Here is a 24,275-nt window from a genome sequence, read left to right on the forward strand (position 1 = left end):
AGATCTTACTATTCATAAATTACAAAAATTAGTATCGATCTTAGGAACAACATTGGTAGCTTTTTCTTACCCACAGACAACATACATGCACATACGCTCCCATATACATGTACAACCAATCACAAACATATTCGCATGTGTTGTATGCATAAAGATAATGTATTCATGTGTTTCAAGAAGTGTCCATGTACATTAATACATGATACTTATGTCTAGCAAATGAATGTGCACACCACATACAAATAACTTCATTAAAATTCATATAATTTTTTACGTGTGTGTTATACTGTTATACTCGCTTATTTTATAAAGTTTAAAAGATTATATGCTTCATTTGTAATATGTTCACTTTTATAAAAATCTTAAATTTTGGAAATGCAAGCCCTTCAACCTAGCAACCAATCTCAAAAAAGTATATATACACATTCCGTATGTGCCTGAGAAAAAATAGCATTCTAATAATAAAAACAACAAACAAAAAAGAAAGATACAAATACACCCCCACACTTTAGTCCCCACGTTGTGGTTTTTCATTCCCAATACTAACACCACCTCACTAATACCTTCAAAAAATTTACTCCTAATCTACTTGAAAAAATGAGTAGGGTATGCCTTTCCCACTAAATTACCCAATTAATAATAATAATAACAATATTGATAATGATAATGATAATGATAATAATAATAATAATATACATGTGAGAAAAACCATAGTTTTTTTAAAAAAGATAAAATTATGTTTATGGCATATTAATAAAGATAAAATGCCAAGCTTAGTAAAAAGAGGGGTTAACATGTAATCTCAAATTAATTGAATTTCAAACTTGTGAGTCGTGCATATAAGAAAAAGCCATTAGTATATAACTATGTTAATTTCAAATAGTATAGCTACTATATCCATTACCTTAATGTATGGAAATTTGGAGGATCTCCTCATAGATTTTCATGCCACATCAACAAAGAGACAAACTCCATAGTAAAATGATTAAGATAAACTCTATGGTAAAAAGATTATGCATTTTTCATAATTCTAATAATTGTAACTAGAAATTCTATGACCATGACAATAGAAGCTTCATTTAGAATAGATATTTTCATTTTTCTAAAAAAAACTTGAGATGTTTAAAGATCCAAGCAAATTGAAGCCCAACTAGGGGTGGCAATGGACTTGGGACCCGACCCGGCCTGGCTCCAGGTATGGGTTCAATAATTGGACCCGACGGGTTGGTTCGATCCACATATTGGACCCAAATACTATTTGGGTTTTGGTCTGGGTCCATATAGACCCGAATAGTGTTATTATATAAATAATATTTAACGGGTGTGGTTTGTATAGAGTCAAGGCTCTAAACAATTGAAGTAAAGTGCACCTTCAAATAGTATCGAGAAATGTGGTTTCAATATTGAAAATCTTTGTGATAGCCTTAAAATATATTATCATCTTTAATTATAAAACTTAAGGATGCGGTTAGCACGCGGGCCAAGCCCGCATATGTAGAACTGCTGCGCTTTTTAAAAATCTATTTTTGAGATGGATTTTTTAACTTAATTTTTAAAGACATATAATCTCTAACATGGAGATCATGAATATGAAAATAAATAAAATAATAATTCTATTAAGAAAACATTTGGACCATTAGTTTCCATTTTTCTTAGATGGACCACCTACTTGCATCCATCTTTAAGATGGACACTTTATACTTTTGGACCGCATATGTTGAAATACGGTCCAGCCCGCATAAAATAATTTTCCAAAACTTAAAGCTTCAAAACTATGGTGTAGATCGAGCATATCCATGAAAACTTGAAAATTGATGGTCCAAAAATGCGTTATAAGATGCACTATTTCCAAAACTTGAAATCCACTTTTGTCTCATGTCTATTGATCTTGATGTCGAGATGATCAATTTGAGGATATTTAAGCATCAAAACGACCCTTCAAATGAAATTTTTGAGGTGGGTTTTAATTTTATTGTTTAGAGCCCCGGCTCTATATAAACTTTTTTCATATTTATAATAATTAAACCATAGTTAATTATTATTTAAATAAATATAACTATATATTTTTTAGTTATAATATTTAAACAAAATATATATATATATATATATATATATATATATATATATATATATATATATATATATATGTTTTTTTGTTGGGTCGGGTCTAAGTCACATGCAAATCTGTCCGGATCTGACCCGATCCGTTGCCACACCTAAAGCCCAGCGTAAAGACTTGCCCCAATAAAAAGGAGGGAAAGAGCGGGCCGAACCTGATGCTCTGAAAATTTTGGTGAGTAGAATAGAAAGAAAAAGGGAGGGAGAGCTATAGAGTGAGAAAAGGCTAGTAAGCTAATTAGGCATGAAATAGCTAACTCTTTACTTAGGGAAAAACTTTTTTATAGAGCGGCACCCACATATCACACAAATGTAAATTCTATATGGACAGCTGGGATGCATTAAGTGCTTGAAAGTTTGATTATGATCAGATTACTTAGAGTACACATCATATTTATTTTTTATTTTTTATTTTATGTATTATTTTGACATGAAGTTTGGGGCATTCCCACTTTTATAAGGGCCCTTTAGTAAAAATAAAAAGGAAACTTTTCTATGTTCCCCCTACAACATAGAAGTTTTATCCTCTCCCTACCATCCAGCCATCTATTTTTTATCAAGAGAACTACTCACCGTTTGATCTTAGATTTGACGTTTCAAAGTATTTTATTTTTAGTTTTTTTAATACACTTTTTCTAAATATGAAATGTACTACGTGGCATCTTCTCATTGGGGCGCACCTATAAAAAATATTACCAATACTTTTTAAAAAATAATGACCAAAATACATTTTGAACTTTTTAGGGGTATTTTTGGTCATTTTATTTTATTGAAAATATTTTTTATATATTTTTCGTTAGTGCGAGTTTAATAAAGGAATGGGCGTCCAAAATTTGGTATCAAAATAGTTTATCAAAAAAAAATTAAAAACAAAATAGTGTACAGACATGACATTGTGATTGGGGCGATCTTAGCCCCTCCATTAAAAAATGATCAGTTGGATAAAGGGGCGGATAGAACTTCTATGTTGTAAGGGGAACATTGAAAAGTTTTCCAAAATTAAAAAAACATTTCTAATAAAAACAATCAAAATATACCTTTAACTTTCAAAAGTATTTTGGTTATTTTATCCTATCAGTTATATTTTTTATATTTTTGTTGGGTGCTTTTACTATGCGAATTGTGTCAAAATAATCAATTAAATACTAAAGCATATACATTGTCGGATGTGATATTTACGATTAAAGCTATTCCCACTACTCATTTAGATTAGACGGCTAAGAATAAAGAATAATGTGTACAAGTGCTTTAAAGGGAAAATTATAAAGAACCCCCAAGACTATAGTTTCTATGCAATTACCCCCAACTTAAGTTTATCTCTCACTTTTTTCCCCAAACAAACTTTTTATGCAAATACCCCCAGCCAAAAATAAAGTAAAAAAAAGAGTAAACAACCCTCCCTTTTCTTTTGACCCTACCCACGCCTCTCTCTCCTCATGTTCCATGGGCGATTCGACATATTCTATGGGCAGTCCGGTAGTGTGCAGCTTCGGTCCAGTAGGTTACTATGGCGGTTTGACAATAGAAGTTACTAGATCAAAAAGGGGTTTGGCGATCATAGAGCCGCTCCGGTAGTTTACATGTACGGTGCGGCAATTGGGAAGTTCGGTCTGGTAGGTGTTTTCTTGTCAACATGGGGTCTGGCTATTGACAAGTTTGGTCTGGCGGAAATGACATTGGTACGACAGTTTACTGGTGCGGTCCGACAATGTGCTATTGGGGTCAGTCAGTCAATGTTAATATCCGGTCAAAATGTTTTTTTGTGTATGATAAGGGTATTTTTGTATAAAAAAACTAACTTTTTGACTTGGAGGGATATTTGCATAGAAAGTGTAATTTGGAAAAAAAAATGAGAGAAAACTTAAGTTGGGGGTAAGTTAAATATAAAGTGTAGACTTGGAGTTTTTTTTTTTGGTAATTTTCCCTATTTTAAATGTGAGTCATGTAAAAAGCTTTCCCTCAAATGCAAGGGTACGTGTGCCTTTGCATTGTTGATAAAAAAGTAGGAGTGGCAACGGATAGGGTCCGGCCGGACCCGAACCTAACCAGTCCCAAAGTTATTGAACCTGGACTCGGACCCCATTGGACTCGACCCAAAAATAAAAATATATAGGTATTTAAATATATTTAAATGTTATGTTAAATTAGATAATAATACTATTCGGGTCAGATCCACATGGACCCGGATCCAATTAGTGTTCGGGTTCAATATTTAGACCCAAATCCGAACCGCCAAGTCCCATTCTTGGACCTTTACCTGGACCAGAGGGTCCAAACGTCGGGTCCCGGGTCTATTGCCGCCCCTATAATTAAGGCAGATTTTGCATGTTGTGGTTAATATGTGTCCATGAATTTCCAATTAAGCACCCCGCCTGCATGCCTCTCTCTTTCCCTATTGTACTTGCCAAAAATTTTGTCACTACTAGGTGGTGACGGTGCAAGGGGCTCTAAGGATGGTAACGGGCCTGGCCTGGGCAGTGCAAACCCGGCAAAAATGAGTGCAAAACAAATTAAGAGAAAAACAATAATAAAAAAAAAGGGTTAGGCAGTGACAAACTGGGCTAGCACTGGCCCTAGTTTGGCCTTCGGGCCACAGTTTGTGGCTCATGCCCTATATTTTTAGGAACGGAAAACCAGACCATTGCCAGCTCTCCAGGTGGTGGTTCATGAATTAAGGAGTGGCGATCAGGTTGTTCGACCAGTTGATCTAATGGGTCGAGACTTTATTTTGGTCTGGGTTTAGACTTGGACCTAATAGATCCTGGTCCGGGTCTAGGTCTGGGTTCCGGATCCATCTCATACTAAATTGGGTGGTTTGGTTTGGTTTAGGTTCGGGTCAACTAAACCCAGCCTGACCAGATATATTACATATAGAATTATACTATTTATATATAGCAAAAATATACAATGAGACTATAGACCTTTGGTACAAATTGGTCACAATTAATATTATTCATTGCATGTGAAACTGGGTGGCTAAAATATTCTATCAACCAAGCTCAAAGTTCAAAAAATATGTTCTTGCCCTTTGTGACATATCCAGGCTATCAAATTTTACATTAGATGGTTGAGTAGTTGTGACCTCCTTATACCAGAGGTAACTGATCTCGTTATATACAATTCCTTATATATAATAAAACATCTAAAATATGATTTATATATATATATATATATATATATATATATATATATATTCCATGTATACACCCGGACCCAACCCTTGTTCAGGTTGGGTCAGGTCAGGCCAATGGGGTCAGGACAGGTCGATGTCAACCAACCCTACACATCTAAAATGGGTCAGGACCATGTCCATGTCCATGTTGACAACCCAACCCGTTTACACCTCTAAATCGAATCTTACTTTGTGGTCCTGAGACCCAGAGAGAGACAGCTATGTGGCTCACCAATTCCACTTTAACGTGGTCCTAATACTTTCCTTATAACTTCTAGATAGTGGTCCCGCAAGCCATTATCTAGTGCACCTCATTTTGAAAACGCCGTTGGTCCGCCGTTTTGCCCACCACCGCAACTGCAACCATCCAAAACTTTTCCACATCTCTTTCTCCCCGTAGCCCTTTTTGCAGCCGCTGCATAATATATTCCTAAAGGAACATATTATGCATTTAATCCTTAGACTAAAAGAACAAAGTTTTTATAGTAAAGTAATAATCAACCTTGTTCACTTTATTTGATTAGTGTAGCTTAAAGGAATTATTATTTTTTGACAAGATTTTAAAAAACGTATCAAATCTACATCGTCCAATATATAATACGTGCAAACTCACTTCTACAAGTAAAGTTGTCCTAAATTAATATGATTATATATAATGAGACCATTTATAATTAATACAAAAATGTCACAATTACTTATAACTATCCGATGTAAAATTTGACAGCTTGTGTGCTTAACAAGATTTGAGAAAATTTCTTTGAAGTTTCACATCCAACAGCCCAGTTTAATTATGCCCGTCTGCCTATACCAAAAGTAAATGGTCTCATTGTATACTTTTCTTAAACATTTTTCTAAACTTAAGTCCCTTCTAAGGACATTTTTTGGACCCCATATTTTTGGGTGCAACCCATTCGCCCTAACGAGTTCCCTCCAAAAAAAATAAAATTATATAAATTCACAAAAGAGAGAGAGTGTGTGTGTGTTGAAATAAGAAAGAGAGCATTCAAATTTTGGACCGAAACATTTGAAAACTCAAAATCTTTTTTGAAGAAATATCATGTTAGGTGCCAAAACCCCTTACAAAATTCACCGCGGAAAATATCTCTAAAGACGCTCAAGTTGCCTATGTTCATGGAAGGAAACTTGAACATGCAAAGTCATTTCAATAATTTGACCCACCATAGGGGCCTCAACCACCTAACAAGAGTGCTCTGCTTGTTCTCAAGGATCAAATTGCTAAAATGCTTCTGCTTGTTCAGGGTTCTCAAACCTAAATTGAAAAATTTGAATGTCCATAAAGATCTTTTGTAGGAGGAATCCAAGTGAAATGAAACTTAAAAAATAAACCATCTCACGGTAATTGAGATTTTTTAGACCCCAATGATTTTTTTAAGTGTTGACCCATTGAATGATATTTCCCTTGCTCTAAAATACTAATCCCTGATTGTAAAGTAGATCCAAAAGATCCTCTATTCCTAAAGGAATAAGTGTATAATATGCTACAGCGAGAGCACGAAACGGCACAATCAATAACCTCGAATGGTCCTACCTATGAAATTTTAATGAGAGAGAAGTGAAACACCATAGTGGCTGTTACGTTACGCGTTATCATGTCTCCCTATCACGTTTTCAATACAAAATGATTGCAACTCTCTCTCTCTCTCTCTCTCGCTCTCTCTCTCTCTCTTATTTATATGTGAAGGATTGTTGAATGTTAGTCCATGCATGAAGAAAGAGTCGTTGAGAGAAAGATGGAAGGAGAGCATAGACACACAGTGTTAGCCAAGTTCAAGGAGAATACTGATCTCTCAGTGATATTGGGTGAGTTGCAGGAGCTGGTCTCAAAGCTTGACTTTGTAAAGTCATATGAATGGTAACTCCTCACCTTCCTTACAATGCCTTTACATCATTTTATAAACAGTGGAGGATCCATTCCTTAACAATTTCTCCCTCTCCCTCGGCACAGAGAGGGACAAGCTTTCTATATTTTTCCTACTCTATAAAAGTTATATACTTCATCTTATCCAACCACCTTTCAATATTTTTTCTATTGTATAAAAATTATATACTTCATCTTATCCAACCACCTATTTTAAATGGACAGCAGAAATGGACCCAATCACAATATCATAAAAACATTTCCCGAGAGATCCTTTAACAAATTTTCCCTAGGCATATATATATATATATATATATATATATATATATATATATATATATATATATATATATATATAAAACAAAAAAAAAAAAAAATCCTTCTAACGTCTATAGGTGAAAACGAATATTGATTTCGTCTATCCTCATCACTATCCAAATTTCATCGTGCGGTCACGATTGTCCGGTAGTGTTTTATTTTTCATTTTTTTTTTCTACAAATCGGAATGATCTGAAATTTGGAAGGTATGTACATCTTATTGAAGCGCATCTAATAAAAATATAAAAAAAATTATCCGTGAAAAACATTTGACCAAAATACCTCCAAAACTTTTTGGGGGTGTTTTGGTTAATATTTTCATGTAAAATATTTTTGTTATATTTTTCTAATATTTTCCTATTTTTTATAAATACACGCTCCAAATTTCAGGTCATTTCAATTTTTTAAAAAAAAGAAAAAAAAAATGAAACACTACCGAACAATCGTGACCGCGGGATGAACTTTGAACGGTGATGAAGGTAGACGAAATCACTGTTCATTTTCGTCTATAGGCGTTGCATAATATTTTCCATATATATATATATATATATATATATATATATATAGAAAAAGATAGAATCAGTCAAGCCAAGCTACTTAGATAACAATACCAGCCAACAGCCCAAATTGAATCTAAATAAGATCCACTGGTTATGACCACATTTTGTATTTGAATTTTTCATTTTTTTCTATAAATCTAAATCACTTGAAATTTTGAGTACCTATTCTTTAAAAAATAGGTGAATCTAATAAAAATATAAAAAAATAAATTAACCAAAATACCTTCAAAACTTTTCAATAATATTTTGATCAATTTATATTTTACAAATTATTTTTTAATATTTTATTAAATGCAAGGGAGATGGCATTCTTTCTTATAAGGACACAGTGTGTGATCCCGCCAGAAAAAATTAGGTCAAATTATATACCACACCTTAAGCGGCGTCTCGATTTGTTTTTTGAGATCCACTTTAGAATCATTAAGTACTTGTACACTTACTGCGAGAAAAAGACCTACTTGGCGTTTCTTTTCATCTCAAATTTTGATATGCCCTTAAGAATTGCCTGATGATTATTTAAAGAAAATTTTTGGATTTGAATGTTTCAATACTTAAAATTTTATTGTTAAAAAATTGGATAGTCCTTATTCAATCTTATTTTTTTTGAAGTAGATAAAGAATGTACTTTATTTCTTTACTTTTATTTTTTTTTATTTTTTTTTTAAGATTGCTCATTAGTTTATGAGGTCACATACCCAAATTTTGGGTCCTAGAAATACGCGGCTTGGATTTTTCAAAAGGAGCAAATGGACAGTATGCTCTGGTGAGAGCAAGAACCATTTTGTTTCATTTAAAAAACATTGCTTTCAAGTTCTCAAATACCTAGACATGACCATCCAAAATTAAATGGCATCTCTTAAATCTTTGGATGTTATTTTATCAGGCTATTATAGATATGAAAGTGTCTCCTTTTCATGATTGGTCACTAAGTTGAGGAGGTTACATCCAAATTATAACATCCTATAAAGCATCAAGGTGATGCTTTATATCCGAGGGAGTAAATGAACAATATGCTCTTAAAGAATTTACCCAGTCCATATCCGAAACTTGAAATTTAGATCCTATCCAAATCTAAGTATGGATCCAAGATTTGGATCCGAAATTTGAACCATATCCAAAATTTTGATCGGAATAGTAATCCTGGTTGGATCCAAGCATAGGTGGATCCGATATGATATTTTAAGATTATATATATTAGGAAAAAGTTTATATAGAGCCAACGCTCTAAACCAATGGTTTAAAAAACGGATCAATGACCCGGATCGGGCGTCCAAAAAACCGATCTGGATCGGCGAATCGACGATTCGAATCGGGAATCGGGTGAATCGGTCAGAATAAAGCTTAAAAAAAATGCGAAAAAATTATTAAAATTCATTATAAATATTGTTTTTTAGAAATTCAATAAGAAATGAGGGTACTCCATTAAGAATTTTCATGTTTTTGAATGAATATGCGAATATTGATATGTTCTTTCCCTGCATGAACCGCCATTCAACATTTAATTTACATCACACAAAAGGATAAACATATAATTATCATGGAATAAATATATCAACATACATGGACTACAATAAAACATAAAATTAGTAACATATGATCTAAAAATAAAATGATAGACGACGTTATTGTTCTTCTTGGTCACGCTGGTGCCATTGATTGAATTCGTTTAACAATTCATTCATTCGATCTAAAAACGAATCATCGATATTAGCAAGCGTCTGACTATTCCCAAATCCCTGAGTGTTAGTGTTTTGTTGTGTTCCCAATCTAAAATCCCCGAAGATTGTCTGGTTCGACTCGGTGTTTTTTAAAACACTGCTCTAAACAATCAAATTTGAGCATGCCTCAAAAATTTTACTAGAAAAGGTTGTTTTGATGCCCAAATATTTTCAAATTGATCATCTCAACATCACAATGAATGGACATGATAAAAAAATGGATTTCACTTCTAAGAAATAGTGTATTTTGTAACACATTTTTGGACCGTCAATTTTCAAAATTTTCAAGTTGTCATAGATCTATCGATCTACACTATTTTTGAAGCTTTAAACTTTATAAATAAATATGAAAATATATTTTAAGGGTATCACAAAAATTTCTCGTATCAAAACCACATTTCTCGACACCATTTGAAGGTAGGTTCTAATTTGATTGTTTAGAGCCTAAGCTCTATACAAACCGCACCCTATATATTATTATATATACATATATGTTACAATTTATATATTTATAATATATAATTATTTTAATGTTATAATATATTTTAACTTTATAATATGCAAAATTAAAAATGATTCAAATCCAAATTTAAATCCAAATCCTATATATAGATCTAGATTCAGATCTGAATATTCTAGATCCGATATGATATGCATCCAATATATATTTTTTGGATCCGGATCCGGATCTAGGTGGATCCGGACCCAATCCAAAAAATTTCTCAGCCCTATATGCTCCCACAGGAGCAAATAATCTTTCTGGCCTCTGGCCTATTATAAGGCTCTTTCTATCTTGAATTCTTTTGATCTTGTTTTTGCTGCAGGGGAACTGCACAAGAAGGGAAAAGGCACCAAGGCTTCACACATGTCTTTGTGATTACATTCTTTGATGCAAATGGTTTGGAGGAGTACGTTGCTCATCCTGCACACAGAGCTTATGCCATAAAATTCGTGGAGGCTGTGGAAAACCTCATCATCCTTGATTATGTTCCCATCCTTGCCAAATCTCCTGCGTAGCAATCTCTCTCTCTCTTCCTGGGTATTGTTTGTGTGACATGAGGACAGGCTGTTTTGCTCTCTCTCCCTCTAACTTGGTTTCTTCAACAATGTTTTCTTCGGAACATCAGATTTCCTGAACAATGTTTGCTTGAATGGTTCATCTTCTTGCTCCTATCCTACGAAGCTCTCTCTCTCTCTCTCTCTCTCTCTCTCTCTCTCGCGCGCGCACGCACACACACATTGGTTCAATGTGCTTGTTTACATAGTAATCAAATTTCCGAAGATTCGTTAAATGTCATGACAAATTCTTGCTAATCTTCCAGAAAATATTTGAACAATAGCTGAGAATATCACATCATAAAGTTTCTATTTCAACATAATAAAAAGGAGTAAGCTTTCATCTGAATTCCATAATCAAAAGCAGACTATGCAGAGAAACATGGACAAATATAACAGGGTGAATCACTATGATATGAATAAAACACGCTAAGCTCTTTTAGGTTTCAGGCAAGTACAGGCCCCAATTACATTGTCGAGAGAGAGAGAGAGAGAGAGAGAGAGAGAGAGCACTAAGGCAGGCAATTATATGCATGTACTGACCATTATCATTTCGATAGTAAGCACTTCAACTCTGAAACATTTGGAGATAATTGTTGATTATGGACATGGCAGAAGAACGGTATCCAGACCCAAATAGATTATAGTGATTCAAGTAATGGTATAACATATACAGGTCCCTCCGTTGTTCAAACCCCGGCTGTTTCGGCATTACCTAATTCCCAACAATCACAAAAAAAAAAAAAAAGAAGAAGAAGAAGAAGAAGAAGAAGAAGAAGAAAGATCTAGGTTAGGATAATTGCGTCAATCATTATATATGTATGCTCTGGTGGGGATGGTGAAGAGAATTAAGTGTACTAAGGATATTTTGGGTTTGAATGGTAAAAGGAATTTAGACTTTGAAGAGGGTGTCACCTTTGTTATGGCCTATCCATAATGGCATGTCAGATCCACAAAGAACGACGGTTTTTTGTTTAGTTTTTTTTAAAATCATAAGAACAAATTACTCACCTTTACCACGAGTCACCCAACTTTATCAAGACCATTTCTCAAATCCAACATTCAAAAAGAACCCTCTCGTATTCATATAGAAGGTAACCCCTATTGTGATCATTATCCTTTATATGTTCATGCATATACATATACTTACATGTTTTCATATGACCCAAACCCTTAATGTCGGGTATAAACATAGTACTTTTGTTGAGAATATTGTAGAAATACCCATATATACATTAGATACATATATATATATATATATATATATATATATATATATATATATACATACACACACTTACACACGCGCATTGAGCAGAGAAACATATCCACACACAAGACAAGCATATTTCCATTCACACCGCCCACAAATAGAGAATACACTGATATATTTTTATATTAGCGCTACCAATGGGCCAGCCCTGGCCTGAGAGGGAATAGGGTAGGCCCGGCCTCATTTCTTAGTATTTTAGCCTGAGACCTGCCTGAAAAAAAGGGTCTTACAAGTGATATAACATTTTATTTAATATGTAAAACATATAATCCAAATTCTATTTGGGCCGAGGCAGGGTCAGGGCCAGCCCTGACACAGCCCAAAATCCTTTTGGGCCCACAAGGCCAGCCTGAGAGCCTGCAGGCTGGCCCGGGCAAGTTGGCAGCTCAAATGTCAGTGCCTACACAAGCAAATGAATAAATGATATTTGCTACTATAACATGCATATATACACCACATGTCCATCCAACACACACATACATATCTCTTTATAGGACTTTGTGCTTGACAGTGTATATACTCACAAAGTACACCAAACACAACCAGTGACAACTATAAATATGTAGATAGTACACATGCGTAAATTACATTAGTAAGAACCCCATGTGTCTGTGTGCGTGTGTGCATGCATAGTTGTATGCATCTAAAGTATATCAACATAGAAAACAAACAGTTTATGACCCTTTAAATCAAATAAAAGGAGATGAAACAATACCTCAAAATACGAGCTATAGAAGGCACCACCAAATCCAGCACACCAAGACATTCCAAATTCGGCTTCGTTATGTCCATCTACATGAGACCCGGTGCAATATAACATGAGAATCCAGCCATGAGCAATCAAGGTAACTATGAGAAACTAAAGTCTCCAAGCATTTAAACCGATAAGCAATATTATATTCATTTGCTGAAAGATTTAAAAAGATGAGTATCCATAAGACATCTGAAGTTCGCTATTTTGAACAAACTGTTTTGAACAACACTTATAAAAGAAAAAAGTACAATCAACCAAAAATGAGACAAGAATCGAAGGAATAAACGCATGCATGCATATGTTCAAGTCCACAAGAGTGTGGTTGCATGCTAACCCTCTCTCTTTTTAACTACGATGAGGCAAGGGAATTATTATGAGCAAGAATTCATTAAAAGTCTGTCCAGACAAAAAAGAGGATGGTACAGACGTTGGCATCTAGCAATAAATAACAATATGACTACCATGTCTAGTTGGCATACTACGAGAACTTAAGGTGCTATTTCATTGGAGTTTGCACTTGCAGTACATAGAAGAGGATTCCACAGTATCCAGAAAGTGGGACTGACCAGAGACCCTTGGAACCAACCTCTCTCTGAGTAGAAGGCTTCTAATGGAGATGCATCATGCATGGCATAAGAGAAGTGAAATAATGATGGGGAAAAGGAAGAAAGTGTAGGATTAACAGAGTTTGTTTCTAACTAATAGGGACCATAGCTAGTGACGTTACAAAATACAAATGAGTGTTACTAACATTCGGACAGATCTTCCCGAGATCAACAAGAGTGGTAGAATGGACAGACCCATAAAATTAAGTATATAGAAAAGTTGCAATTGAACATGCGATATATGCGTACTGTGAACCTCTTTATGAGAATAGAAAATCTCCACTGTGTCTTTTGAAAGGAATAGGAATCAAGCACCTCTTGTTACATGACCACTTGGGGACACAAGAAGTATAATAATACAAGAAGCAAACTTACAATAGCATGCAGGATCCAATATAACAGGTTCCCCATTCCTGTCAGAGCTAATATTTCCACTCCACAGGTCTCCATGAAGCAAACAAGGCTCAATGTCAATACCTTCAAAAAGAAGTGGCATACTCTTCAGTAGCCTTTGCCCTGTTTGAATCAAATAGGTAAAGATAGGCAATCAAGATCCTGATAAAATATCACTTTAAGTCATAGTCTCTAACGCAAAAGATTAACCATCAATGGACTTTTCAAATGAAACTTTTTTCCTTTTTTGTTAAGTAAACATCACTGTACTAACTCATTCTTAGCATTTAGTAACCCAACCTAGCATTTCATGGACCACATTACCTTTTTCATAAATGCTTGCATCCCCATATTGATCACGAGCTAACTTCAACTGGTAGCCCAATCGATGCTCAGAGAAAAAGCTGATCCAATCTGTGGACCAGGTGTTTATCTGAGACGTGCTACAACAATCCGAATTGATGTGTTAGCACATGCAATACTGCAAAGAAGAAAGTATTAGCATATGAAACAATCACCTCAAAGAGAAAGAACATAACAAAAAATAAACATATATAAATTTGAAGGATAGACATACACCTCAAAGATATCTGGTGATTTATATTAAATACAATACGAAAATTATATCATAACACTGCATATATGATTGGCTAAAAAATATTCTACCTGCCTATGGTGTTGTCGACTGGACATAATACCTCAAAGATATCTAGTGATTTATATACAATACGAAAATTATATCATAAACACTGCATATATGATTGATTAAAAAATATTCTACCTGCCTATGGTGTTGTCGACTCGAAATCCAAAACCCTTGTCAGATTTTCCAGCTTTATGCATTTCAGCAAGCTTTCTCCCAAGGACTGACTGAGCATAGATAATGGTTACATGATTTAACCAATTTCAAATGACCATCTCACAAGGTCAAGGACAAAAAGAACCAAATCACCTGATTACTTCTGGATGATCCAAACTCAATAAACTCCAAAATGATATAGGAACCTCCTCTAGCTAACGGCCCAAACTGCATTATTAAAAATGGATCAACTTTGTTCCTTAGTGAGCTTAACTTACAAACAAGCAATGGTGTTCTAACAATAACAATAGATTCAGGGGAAGAAAAAATAAAACATAAAAAAAAAAAAACTGAAAAGAAGTACCTTGAAGGGCCGAGGCACACGTATGGAATTGGTGGCATACATTGCGCCTAGACCAATAGTCTCCCCTTCAAACATTGATGGTCCTACACTCCTGTTCATGTTAAAAAGCGAAAAGGGAGTTAATTTTCCCAATAACTAAGGGGAGCTTGTACATGTCAAAAGATACATTCTTTAAACAATAATCATTAACTAACTAATCAGAGCTATTTTAATTGAGTTATAACAACCAGTATGGCAATTACATGCAAGATCTCATTAGCAATTTGGTTCCGAAATTCATTGCAATGAAAAAAGTTATACAAACAAATGGTAATCATAAAAGGCAGGAAAGAGTTTATCACCGAGAAAACCAAAAAAAAGAAGAAATCCAATGGTGCCATCATGTCTATTTGATCAATAAATATTTCTATCGAAGAGATATTCCGTACCAACCACAAATTATTTTTATATTCACAAAGAAAAACCAAATCCAAGGTGGTATAAAGCTGTGATGGGCCAAAAAAGATTCGAGACTCAACTATCTTCACAAAGTTAATAGAATTCAAATAAATCCATTGACGCGTTTCAATAAAAATATGGTAAAGGAGTACAAGAAGTCAACTAGATATAGGTTATACTAACCTATTTGTTTTGACAAAAAAGGAACCTGAATCAGTCTCATATTCATATGCGTTATTGATACAGCCTCCACCAATAGGACTTATCTTGGTTATCTTCGTTGCCTTCCCCTCTGTGAGTATCCATTCACTCACAGGATCATCACTTGAAACTGCCACTGAGTATTTAAGAATGAAAATTAAAAATGAATCAGCAAAATTTCTTTCACACTCCTGCTGGAATAATAATCAATTAAACCTAATTTAAAAAAAAAAAAAAAAAAAAATCACTCAAAGCTATAAGATCGCAAAATTCAATATAGGTAGTATCAATAAAATAAGATAATAGAAAAACAAATTAGTGCTTTACTGCTTTTTGATAAAAATTCTAGAAATATATACACTTAAATCCCTGGTTCCATGTTAAAACCTTTGAGGCCAAGTGAAATAATTACATCAAGCTATGAGAAAGTGAATTCTTTCCCAGACTTAATATTATTAGAAAGAATCATTTTTTATGTTCTGGACCAATATAAAAATATATAAAATTACTTTATCACTCCAATAAGTTTTTGAGACCCAAGTGAAATATTCACGTAAGGCTCTCAGGAAACAAATTCATGGACAGTATTAATACAAAGGAGAACATATCCATAAACCACATCAAATAAAAATATCGTCCAAGTTCCAATCTCACACTAACAAAATGCAGCATCCCCATTCAAATAATCAATCCAAAAGTACCATTTTTGAAGTTCTTAATCAACATATGTGCACATTACTTTCTCATTCCCGCAAATTATTGAGACCCAAGTGAAAAAAAAAATCACATTAAGCTTCCATTAAACAAGTTCAGTTGACAGTGCCGACAAAAAGGAGAAAACATCTATAAAAACATCATCCAAATTCCAATTTCATACTAACAAAATACAGTACCCCCATTGAAATAATCAGTCCATAAGTTCAAAACACAAGTTCATCGCACACCCACAATAACTAAACACAAATTCAAATTCACTGCATAACTGTAAACTTATCAAGAGACGGAACAAAAAAAAAAGCGGCACAAATTCCGTGGTGTGGACTTACTTGCAAACGGGGTGCAGAGAGTGGGCCTTCTGAGTCTTGGGGAAAGAGGGATTATATGAGGAGACAGAGAAGAGAAAGAGAAGAATTGAAGAGAGAGAGAAAGGGAAGAAGAGAGAGGAGAGACAATAACCATACTCACACCGTGCGGCTTGATAGGGCTCTTTCTCGCATTTTATGACGCAACGGTGTCTAACGTACGAAGCCAGAGGGGATTTTTCCCGCACTTCAATAGGGCAAGGGGCGCCACTTAGTTTTAGTCTTGTGGTCCGCACGTTCAAAATAAGGGCACCACAATGAAGATCATCTCGGTAGCAAGATCGGATTGCTTCCGGGAGGATTGGTTTATACTTTATACCAATTAATTGGTTAATCTCGTCCAAAGTAAAAATTGAATCTTTCGATTGAAATCGATATATGTCCGATTATGATTAAACTAATTGGTTTTTGCCTAATTAAATCCACTAATCAAAGTTGATTTTTTTAAAAAAATCTATCCTATTTTTTAAGTACTTTTTTAGAAAAATAAAACTGCGATGTTTTATGTTATTCATTTTAATGGGATGATATAGATTTTATGTTTTTCTAAAAACAATGTCAGAAAATGACATGCTTTTTAATATAGTGCAAAAGCTACAACATCTAACTTTTTACACTTTTTAATGGATGTGTAAATTACTTAATAATAATTTATGTTTTAAACTATTATTCCTTTTTTTTTTACTTTTTAAAAATATTTACCTTTAAATCATTGGTTTGAACTGGCATTTTTGGTAAACTATAATGATTTTAGCTAGACCAAACCCTTCACCGATCAAGTAATTTTCATGGCCCTGACAATAGTAGTTATAATTATATACCCTTTCATGCTAAGGGCTATACTCCCTCAGTGATACTGTAAGTCCTCATATCTTTTATCACTATTTCCGACTAAGTCTTTTTGTACCACAACAAAACATGAACGAAGACTGGCAAATGAATCCTATCCAACCCACTTTTTAAAAAATTTACATCCTTATTAAAATACCATAAAAACACAAGCCAAAATGAACCATTGAATCCCATCCAACCCACTTTTTAAAATTTTTATATCATTATCAAACGGAAAAAGTTTATATAAGGTCTCAACCTTATACTGTATAGGTAAGGTGCACCTAAAAAAACCACTAGTGATCATTGTTCCTATGCTGGAAAATTATCAAATCGATCCTTTGGCATTGAGATTCATAAACATGGAAAAAAGGGGATTTATAGTCCTATAAATAGTTCATCTTCTTACACATTATATGGACCAGCCATTTTTCTAGATTTTCAAGTGTTTATATATCTGCTTGATCGTTACAATTTTTGGAACTTTAAATTTTATAATTGAGGGCAACAATATATTTACATATCATTGCAAGGCTTTGTGGCACCGAAACTGCACTTTCGACATGGTATTGAGCTTCACCTTACTTCAATAGCATAAGGTTGACACCTTATACAAACCTCACCCTTATCAAAATACCGTAAAAAACAAAGGGAAAATTTATACAAAACCCTAATTCCCCATCTTATTTCATGGTAGACCTTCCTTCTATTTTTCTTTCAAGCTGCATGAAAAAATCCCTAAAGATTTCACAATACCCCCTCATCTCTTATCTCCATTATTTATTCATTTTTGACTATAAAAATTAGCCCCAACATACATGTTTATACCATTTCAACTCAAAAACGTTTCAAAAACTTTTTAACCCACTCTAGTATATCTTTTAACCCAAAAATGTTTCAAAAATATTTTCTTTTTATATTTTTTGCATTTTCAACCCCTCAATGCCACGTTGAGGGCTCCCTATCTCTCTCTCATATTGGGTTGAAATTGTATACAAATGTTTGTTGGAGCTAATTTTTATGGTCAAAAGTGAAGAAATGAGGGAGATAAGAGATGAGGGGATACGGTGAAATCTTCAGAGATTTTTTTATCCTCTTTGAAAGAAAAATAAAAATAGAGTCTACCATGAAATAAGATGGGGAATTAAGGTTCTATACGAAATTTTCCCAAAAAAAAACACAAGCCAAGATGGGCCATTGAATCCCATCTAACCCACTTTTTAGTAGCTTGAGCCCAATTTGAATTGGGCCGGGAGGGATAGCCATTGCCCCTACTAGCTATGACCCTTTGTTATCGCACTTCCATTTCCCCTTATTTATGGGGCCAGGTTAATTAAACTTTATCCAAGTTAATTAAACTTTCTCAATGAATCATTAACAACCAGAACTTCCTGTCTAATCGATTCTGATCTCGATAACTCATCGTATGCATGCTTGCGACTTTTGCGTACTTCATTACCATTGCTTGCATGTATTTTGGAAGCATAACACCCCCCCCCCCCCCCCCCCCCCTAATTGTTACACCTCAAGAATTACAATACTGATATTCCTGAGATGTGACAGTCAAAACATATATACATCTCTTGATAGGACAAATTTAAAAAGGTGAATTCTTACAAAGTAACAAAAGAAAGCTTAGGCACAACTACAATATCTTCCAAAATTGCCCTTGACGAGTACTCAAAATGAAATCGCAGTTATCCTGAAAAATGTTTACCATAGTTTGATGAGCTTCGCTACTCAGTAAGTGATCATCATAATCCTAAAAAAATAATCATGATTGAAAGATATAAATGAACTTTCAAAATGGAGGTCAATTAAAAACAATGCGTGCACAAGCATTTTCAGAAATGCACAATTAAACATAATCCAAATGATTGAAATTTTTAACGGCAGTGCATAATTCAAATATTCCACAAAATTACCCTACTGACGTCCCAAGTAGGTCACCTATATACCCCATCAGCATCCTGATGGGTCCACTTAATCCCTATCGGCGTCCCAGATAGGTCCACTTAATCCCTGCAGGTCCACTTATACCTCACCGGCGTACCGGATGAGTCCACTTAATCCCTACTGTCGTCCCGGATAGGTCCACTTATACCTCACCGGCGAACCGGATGAGTCCACTTGCATACTTAAATTATTTCTAAATCTCTTTAAACATTCGAAAGCAGCAATATCATGTACTCAACATATAACTAAAATCATTAATATGATATTTCACTAAAACCATTAATAATGGTCACTTTCAATAACATTTCAAAAATAACCAATCAAATATTTTGCGCTCAAATTTAGAAAGGTAGCAGTTCGTAAAGACATTCTAGCATAATTGCCAATTTAATATGTATAGAAAAACTCTTATAGAAATTCAAGAATACGTAATTATCACAATTTATGGGATAGCAATTCACAAATAAACATTTCACAACAATGCTATAATCAATTGCAAAAATATCAATTTTTTAAATAATAAGGCAGTCATTTGCACATGAAATTTACAATGCCTAAATATTCAAAACAGTAGAAAGAAATCTTAAAATTTTACTAACAACAGAAATATCATATTTATTTCTAATAATTTTACAGTATCTAAAATTCTCTAAAAATAGACAAGAAAAAATAAATAAATTTATTTTTAAAAATTTACAGCATTTAAAATTTCTAACATAGATAAAATATCACAATATTGGGTATCGTACACCACAATTGTATGGACAAGAACGGACAAATCATTGAAAACCCCCAAAACATAATCTCCAATGGTCTCAGGAGTTTCATGGATGGATTCAGGAGCCGGATAAGCCCTAAGCCCCAAATTTCATCCCAAATAGATACCCATAGACCCTACCTTCCGAAAATTTCATTCCTAATATATCTTCCACCCCAAATTGGGCAAATCTAGACCCTCCGTTCAGAGAAAAGAAGATTGTACTCTTTAGGTGCACGACTCGGTTCGTCAAATATATCGTTCCTATCTAGGTATGATTAAAAATTCACACAAATTTCCTAATTTTAAGATATTACTCAAGATTTCTCACACTTAAGGCCGGGAATGGGCTTGGAAGCTTCTAGAAGGCACAGAAAGAAAGGTGGTGCAATTTGGGTATGTGGTCTAGAGACGAGATGTGTGCACTCTGCACAGCAACACGTGGGCTCTGCGGAACCCCAAATGGTGTATCAAAATCCATTGGTCAATTTGGCTCAAAATGGTAGTAGAAAGAGAGCTGGGGGGTGGGGACTGAGTTTCAATAGGTTTTCATATGGGTTTTAGGCTAAAAGGTGTGCCATAGGGCATGCTGATTCTGATTTCTGAAATGAAGGGTGGTGCAAGAGTTTTGGGTAGGCGGTTGTAAGGTTTTAGGACCAAGAGTCTAGGGTTTAGGTACTTAGGAATTCCTCAGCCAGGATGGGGTGTCTACACAAGATTATTTAGATAGCTAAGGTAATTCAATAATAAGCAACCAGAAAAAACAGAGGAATCATAAATGAAGTAAAAAGAGGTGAACGGTAAGAAGAAAAAAACCCCATGTATATTACCCCATAAGGGGAAAGTTTATATAGAGCCGAGGCTCTAAACAATCAAATTCGAGCCTATCCCAAAAATTTTACTAAAAGAGGTTGTTTTGATGCCCAAGTATCCTCCAATTGATCATCTCGACATCAACCTGCATGGACATGAGAAAATAATGGATTTCAAGTTTTGGAAATAGCACATTTTTGGACCGTCAATTTTCAAGATTTTGAAGGTTTCATAGATCTCTCGATTTACACTATTTTCTAAGTTTTAATCTTTATGAATAAAGATGAAAATATATTTTAAAGCTATCAAAAAGATTTTTAATATTGAAACCACATTTCTCGATGCTATTTGAAGGTAGGCTCTAATTTGAATGTTTAGAGCAGCCTATGCTCTATACAAACCGCACCCATCACATAATAGTGCAGTTTCATTTTCTTGATTTAGTCTTCAACAACACAAGTGATTAAGACAAGCCCATAAAGGAAAGAAGAAAATAGTCCAAAGGCTCAAAACATCAAGAAATTACATCTTATGGCTGCCAATACAAATGCTAAGACATATTTTCGGTCAACAATTATCTTTTGGGTAGTTCTGGTTCATCCATAAACATGCAACCGAAGAAAAAGAGATATCATAAATAACAAAAAGAAGTGGAGAAAAATTTGCAGCGCAGTATACCTATTGCTTCACCTCACATGCCGTGGCTTCCTGTCCATACCCATTTCGAGAGACGGCAGGTGGTGCAAGTCTTTGCAAATTCTCCGATCCCTTCCCATTACCAAACAATTGTTTCCTCAAAATGTCATGCAAATGCCCATAGAGCTGCCTCTTCAATGAATCGAAAGCGGCATCCAACCTCTCAATTTGCCCAGTCGAATTTACATTATACATAAACAACCCATAATAGAGATCGAAACTATCGCCTGAAGTGTTCTCGACCAGATTCAGCAAAGTTTCATAGCCTTTTGTATTGATTGGAGTTGATTGCAACTCTAATTTTCCAAGCATTCTGCCCACTGTATGTGTTATAAACTGAGATTCAGCAGCATGGCGGTCGTGCTCCGAACATGACATTTCTACCATTCTACACCCTTCTTTTGCAAAAATATCGAGAAATTTTTGGCACCTATCTTCCTTATATTCATCGCTTCCTATTCGAACCTTTTCGTAAACAAATGGCAATCCTTTCCACCCATCCTTTCCACTTTCAGGTCCAAACATTGGATGGGTACATAAAACATCAAACTCTTGAGGTAAAATCTGTAAAAATAGGTTTCTGGGGAACTCTTTAACAGAGAGAACATCAACAAATAGAGTGTTTCTCTTCAATCTCTGTGTTGGTAATGATCTCAACACTGATTCAGTGGAAATGATCGAGGTGCAAAGTAAGATCACTTCTGGGTGTTCTTCACAAAGGTCATGCGGATCTCTAAAGAATGAAACCCCAATTTTCACAGCGATATCAGAGTAATCAGATCGAGAATGAGCGAGAACAGTGTGACCTTGACGAATTAGGGCTTTTGCAAGGAATTGGCCATAATTTCCAAATCCTACTATACCAATCTTGAGTTTTGAGCTTTTCTCATGCGCCTCCATGATCCTGGCCTCGTAATCAAAAGGCTGAGCAGCATCTAGAGCTCGGATTCGAGGCATGACAAAAAGCTTAGAAGCCCTTTGTTTAACTCTGAAAGTTGCAGGGAGAGAAAAGGCAGACATTGAAGAAAATGGTGAACAAAATTGGGTTTTATGGAGAGAGACTGGTTTTATTGGGGTTTCCATAGATGGAAGAGTCAGCATTTTAGCTATTCTGCTCGAGCCACAATGCTCATTACAACTGTAAAAATGGACGCTTAAACCCCAGAAACTTTTCAATCTATGGTCCATTGAAGTTGAAGAGAGCTCTCAAATCTGAAAACTGAAAACTGAAAACTGAAAACCTAGAAATTCGCCCAATGGAGTATGCCATTAGAGCTCTAATAAGAGATTTGAAACCCTTAAATCTTTATCCCAAAGATCCTCCGTGAAGAGAGCTAGCCGGCAACTCTGTGGCAAAGAAATTTGATCACGCGAGGCCACGACAAAAAAACGCACGAACGGGGAAGAGCGAAATGCCAAAATATTTTATGCTTCCGCATGCGTATATTGCCCATGTGCTCCCTCCGGTAAATTGTAATTATAGGACTCCAAATTTGGTTGATGTAGGCTTTTCAAGCCATAATCTGACCTCCTTAAGAAAAGGATGTTGTTTCCATGAGGCACAAACCTTTAAAAAAAAACAAAGAATAAGTAAAGCTTCATCTCGAAACCTAAAAAATAAAAATGGGCATAGGAAATCTCGAAAAAATTTGTAGCTTAAAAAATAGTACAGATATTGTAGATATGTGAATATTTGTAAGTAGACAAACTGCATAATGTATTATAATAGAAGTTGTTTTTAGGGTTTGAAACCCCCTCTTTTTTTAATAGCCACAACAATCAGGTCGGGATGATCGGTTTGAAGGTTTTATAACATCATAACTGTAATTTTTCACAAGTTTTGAGGTAAGGCTTTACTCATTTTGATAAGGCTGCAACCCTATCAAAACATTTACTCTAAAAAAAACTCTATATAGCAATCTTTATGTACTTGAAAAAAATAATATCTCGAGATTGAACAAAAATAATCCACATTCGTGACATGAGATAAAGTCTTAGAGAACTTGACATAAAATAGTCCACATTCTTGTTTTCCAAGATGATCCAAAATTTATAGTTATAACTCTTTTAAAGTGGATTTTTCCACCCTAGGGAGTAAGTGGAAAATAGTCCACATTCTTGTTTTCCAAGATGATCCAAAATTTATAGTTATAACTCTTTTAAAGTGGATTTTTTCACCCAAGGGAGTAAGTGGATAATAATAATCCCATAGTAGCATAACATACATGGCCATTAGTAATTACCTTAATAACATGAGCTATCCTCCCTCCCACAAATTCATGCTCTTCATCTAAAAGTATTATTTAGTTAAGGAAAAAGTATCGAATTACCCACAAGGGAGACACAAGTTAACACTTTACGCAAACCTTTTGGTTTCTTTTTAAAAGACCCACAAAAAACCGCATGGTCTCGAGTTGGAATACTTGCAATTGACAAAATGTTAATGTTAACTTTCCTTTATTTAAACACGAAACAAAAAGTATATAAGGTAA

At 34.6% G+C, this 24,275-nt stretch overlaps 3 protein-coding genes across 8 annotated transcripts; 1 reads left to right on the forward strand and 2 right to left on the reverse strand.

Annotated features, from left to right (window-relative positions):
• The first annotated feature begins 6,993 nt into the window (after positions 1-6,993).
• Positions 6,994-10,936, forward strand: LOC105421709 (stress-response A/B barrel domain-containing protein At5g22580-like). Its single transcript, XM_011630067.3, has 2 exons — positions 6,994-7,163; positions 10,590-10,936. The coding sequence occupies exons 1-2, from the start codon at positions 7,012-7,014 to the stop codon at positions 10,780-10,782; spliced, it is 345 nt and encodes a 114-aa protein (XP_011628369.2). The 5' UTR covers positions 6,994-7,011; the 3' UTR covers positions 10,783-10,936.
• LOC18447760 (Protein kinase superfamily protein) lies at positions 10,336-16,845 on the reverse strand. 4 transcript variants are annotated; one of them, XM_088848288.1, is made up of 9 exons: positions 16,695-16,845; positions 15,631-15,784; positions 15,010-15,100; positions 14,799-14,873; positions 14,628-14,716; positions 14,171-14,289; positions 13,829-13,969; positions 12,810-12,886; positions 10,336-10,897 (listed from the first exon to the last, which is right to left on the reverse strand). In XM_088848288.1, exons 1-9 carry the CDS (start codon positions 16,825-16,827, stop codon positions 10,889-10,891), a joined length of 888 nt encoding a protein of 295 aa, XP_088704414.1. In that variant the 5' UTR covers positions 16,828-16,845; the 3' UTR covers positions 10,336-10,888. The 4 variants fall into 4 exon arrangements, with proteins under 4 accessions (XP_088704414.1, XP_006857909.1, XP_020531443.1 ...); XM_006857847.4 differs by lacking the exon at positions 10,336-10,897 and adding an exon at positions 11,115-11,536; XM_020675784.2 differs by lacking the exon at positions 10,336-10,897 and adding an exon at positions 12,149-12,305.
• Positions 15,649-23,405, reverse strand: LOC18447759 (arogenate dehydrogenase 2, chloroplastic). 3 transcript variants are annotated; one of them, XM_020675781.2, is made up of 2 exons: positions 21,766-23,405; positions 15,649-15,784 (listed from the first exon to the last, which is right to left on the reverse strand). In XM_020675781.2, exon 1 carries the CDS (start codon positions 22,969-22,971, stop codon positions 21,766-21,768), a length of 1,206 nt encoding a protein of 401 aa, XP_020531440.1. In that variant the 5' UTR covers positions 22,972-23,405; the 3' UTR covers positions 15,649-15,784. The 3 variants fall into 3 exon arrangements, with proteins under 3 accessions (XP_020531440.1, XP_020531441.1, XP_006857908.2); XM_020675782.2 differs by lacking the exon at positions 15,649-15,784 and adding an exon at positions 19,091-19,263; XM_006857846.4 differs by lacking the exon at positions 15,649-15,784 and adding an exon at positions 21,076-21,232.
• Positions 23,406-24,275: the final 870 nt, after the last annotated feature.

The sequence above is a fragment of the Amborella trichopoda genome, chromosome 9, assembly GCF_054954075.1.
Source record: "Amborella trichopoda isolate Santa Cruz 75 chromosome 9, AtrichopodaSantaCruz75HAP2 v2.0, whole genome shotgun sequence".
Taxonomy (NCBI): domain Eukaryota; kingdom Viridiplantae; phylum Streptophyta; class Magnoliopsida; order Amborellales; family Amborellaceae; genus Amborella; species Amborella trichopoda.

Bases quoted from the DNA above. Each gene is read 5' to 3' on its own strand.
- LOC18447759 (XM_020675781.2), bottom strand. From the start codon at position 22,971: ATGGACCATAGATTGAAAAGTTTCTGGGGTTTAAGCGTCCATTTTTAC.
- LOC18447760 (XM_006857847.4), bottom strand. From the start codon at position 16,827: ATGGTTATTGTCTCTCCTCTCTCTTCTTCCCTTTCTCTCTCTCTTCAA. The intron at 14,874-15,009 runs GTACTTCTTTTC...TTAATAATGCAG, and splicing joins GTGTGCCTCGGCCCTTCAAG to TTTGGGCCGTTAGCTAGAGG. The intron at 11,537-12,809 runs GTATTGTTTCAT...GTTGGGAATTAG, and splicing joins TCTATAGCTCGTATTTTGAG to GTAATGCCGAAACAGCCGGG.
- LOC105421709 (XM_011630067.3), top strand. From the start codon at position 7,012: ATGCATGAAGAAAGAGTCGTTGAGAGAAAGATGGAAGGAGAGCATAGA. The intron at 7,164-10,589 runs GTAACTCCTCAC...TTTTTGCTGCAG, and splicing joins TTTGTAAAGTCATATGAATG to GGGAACTGCACAAGAAGGGA.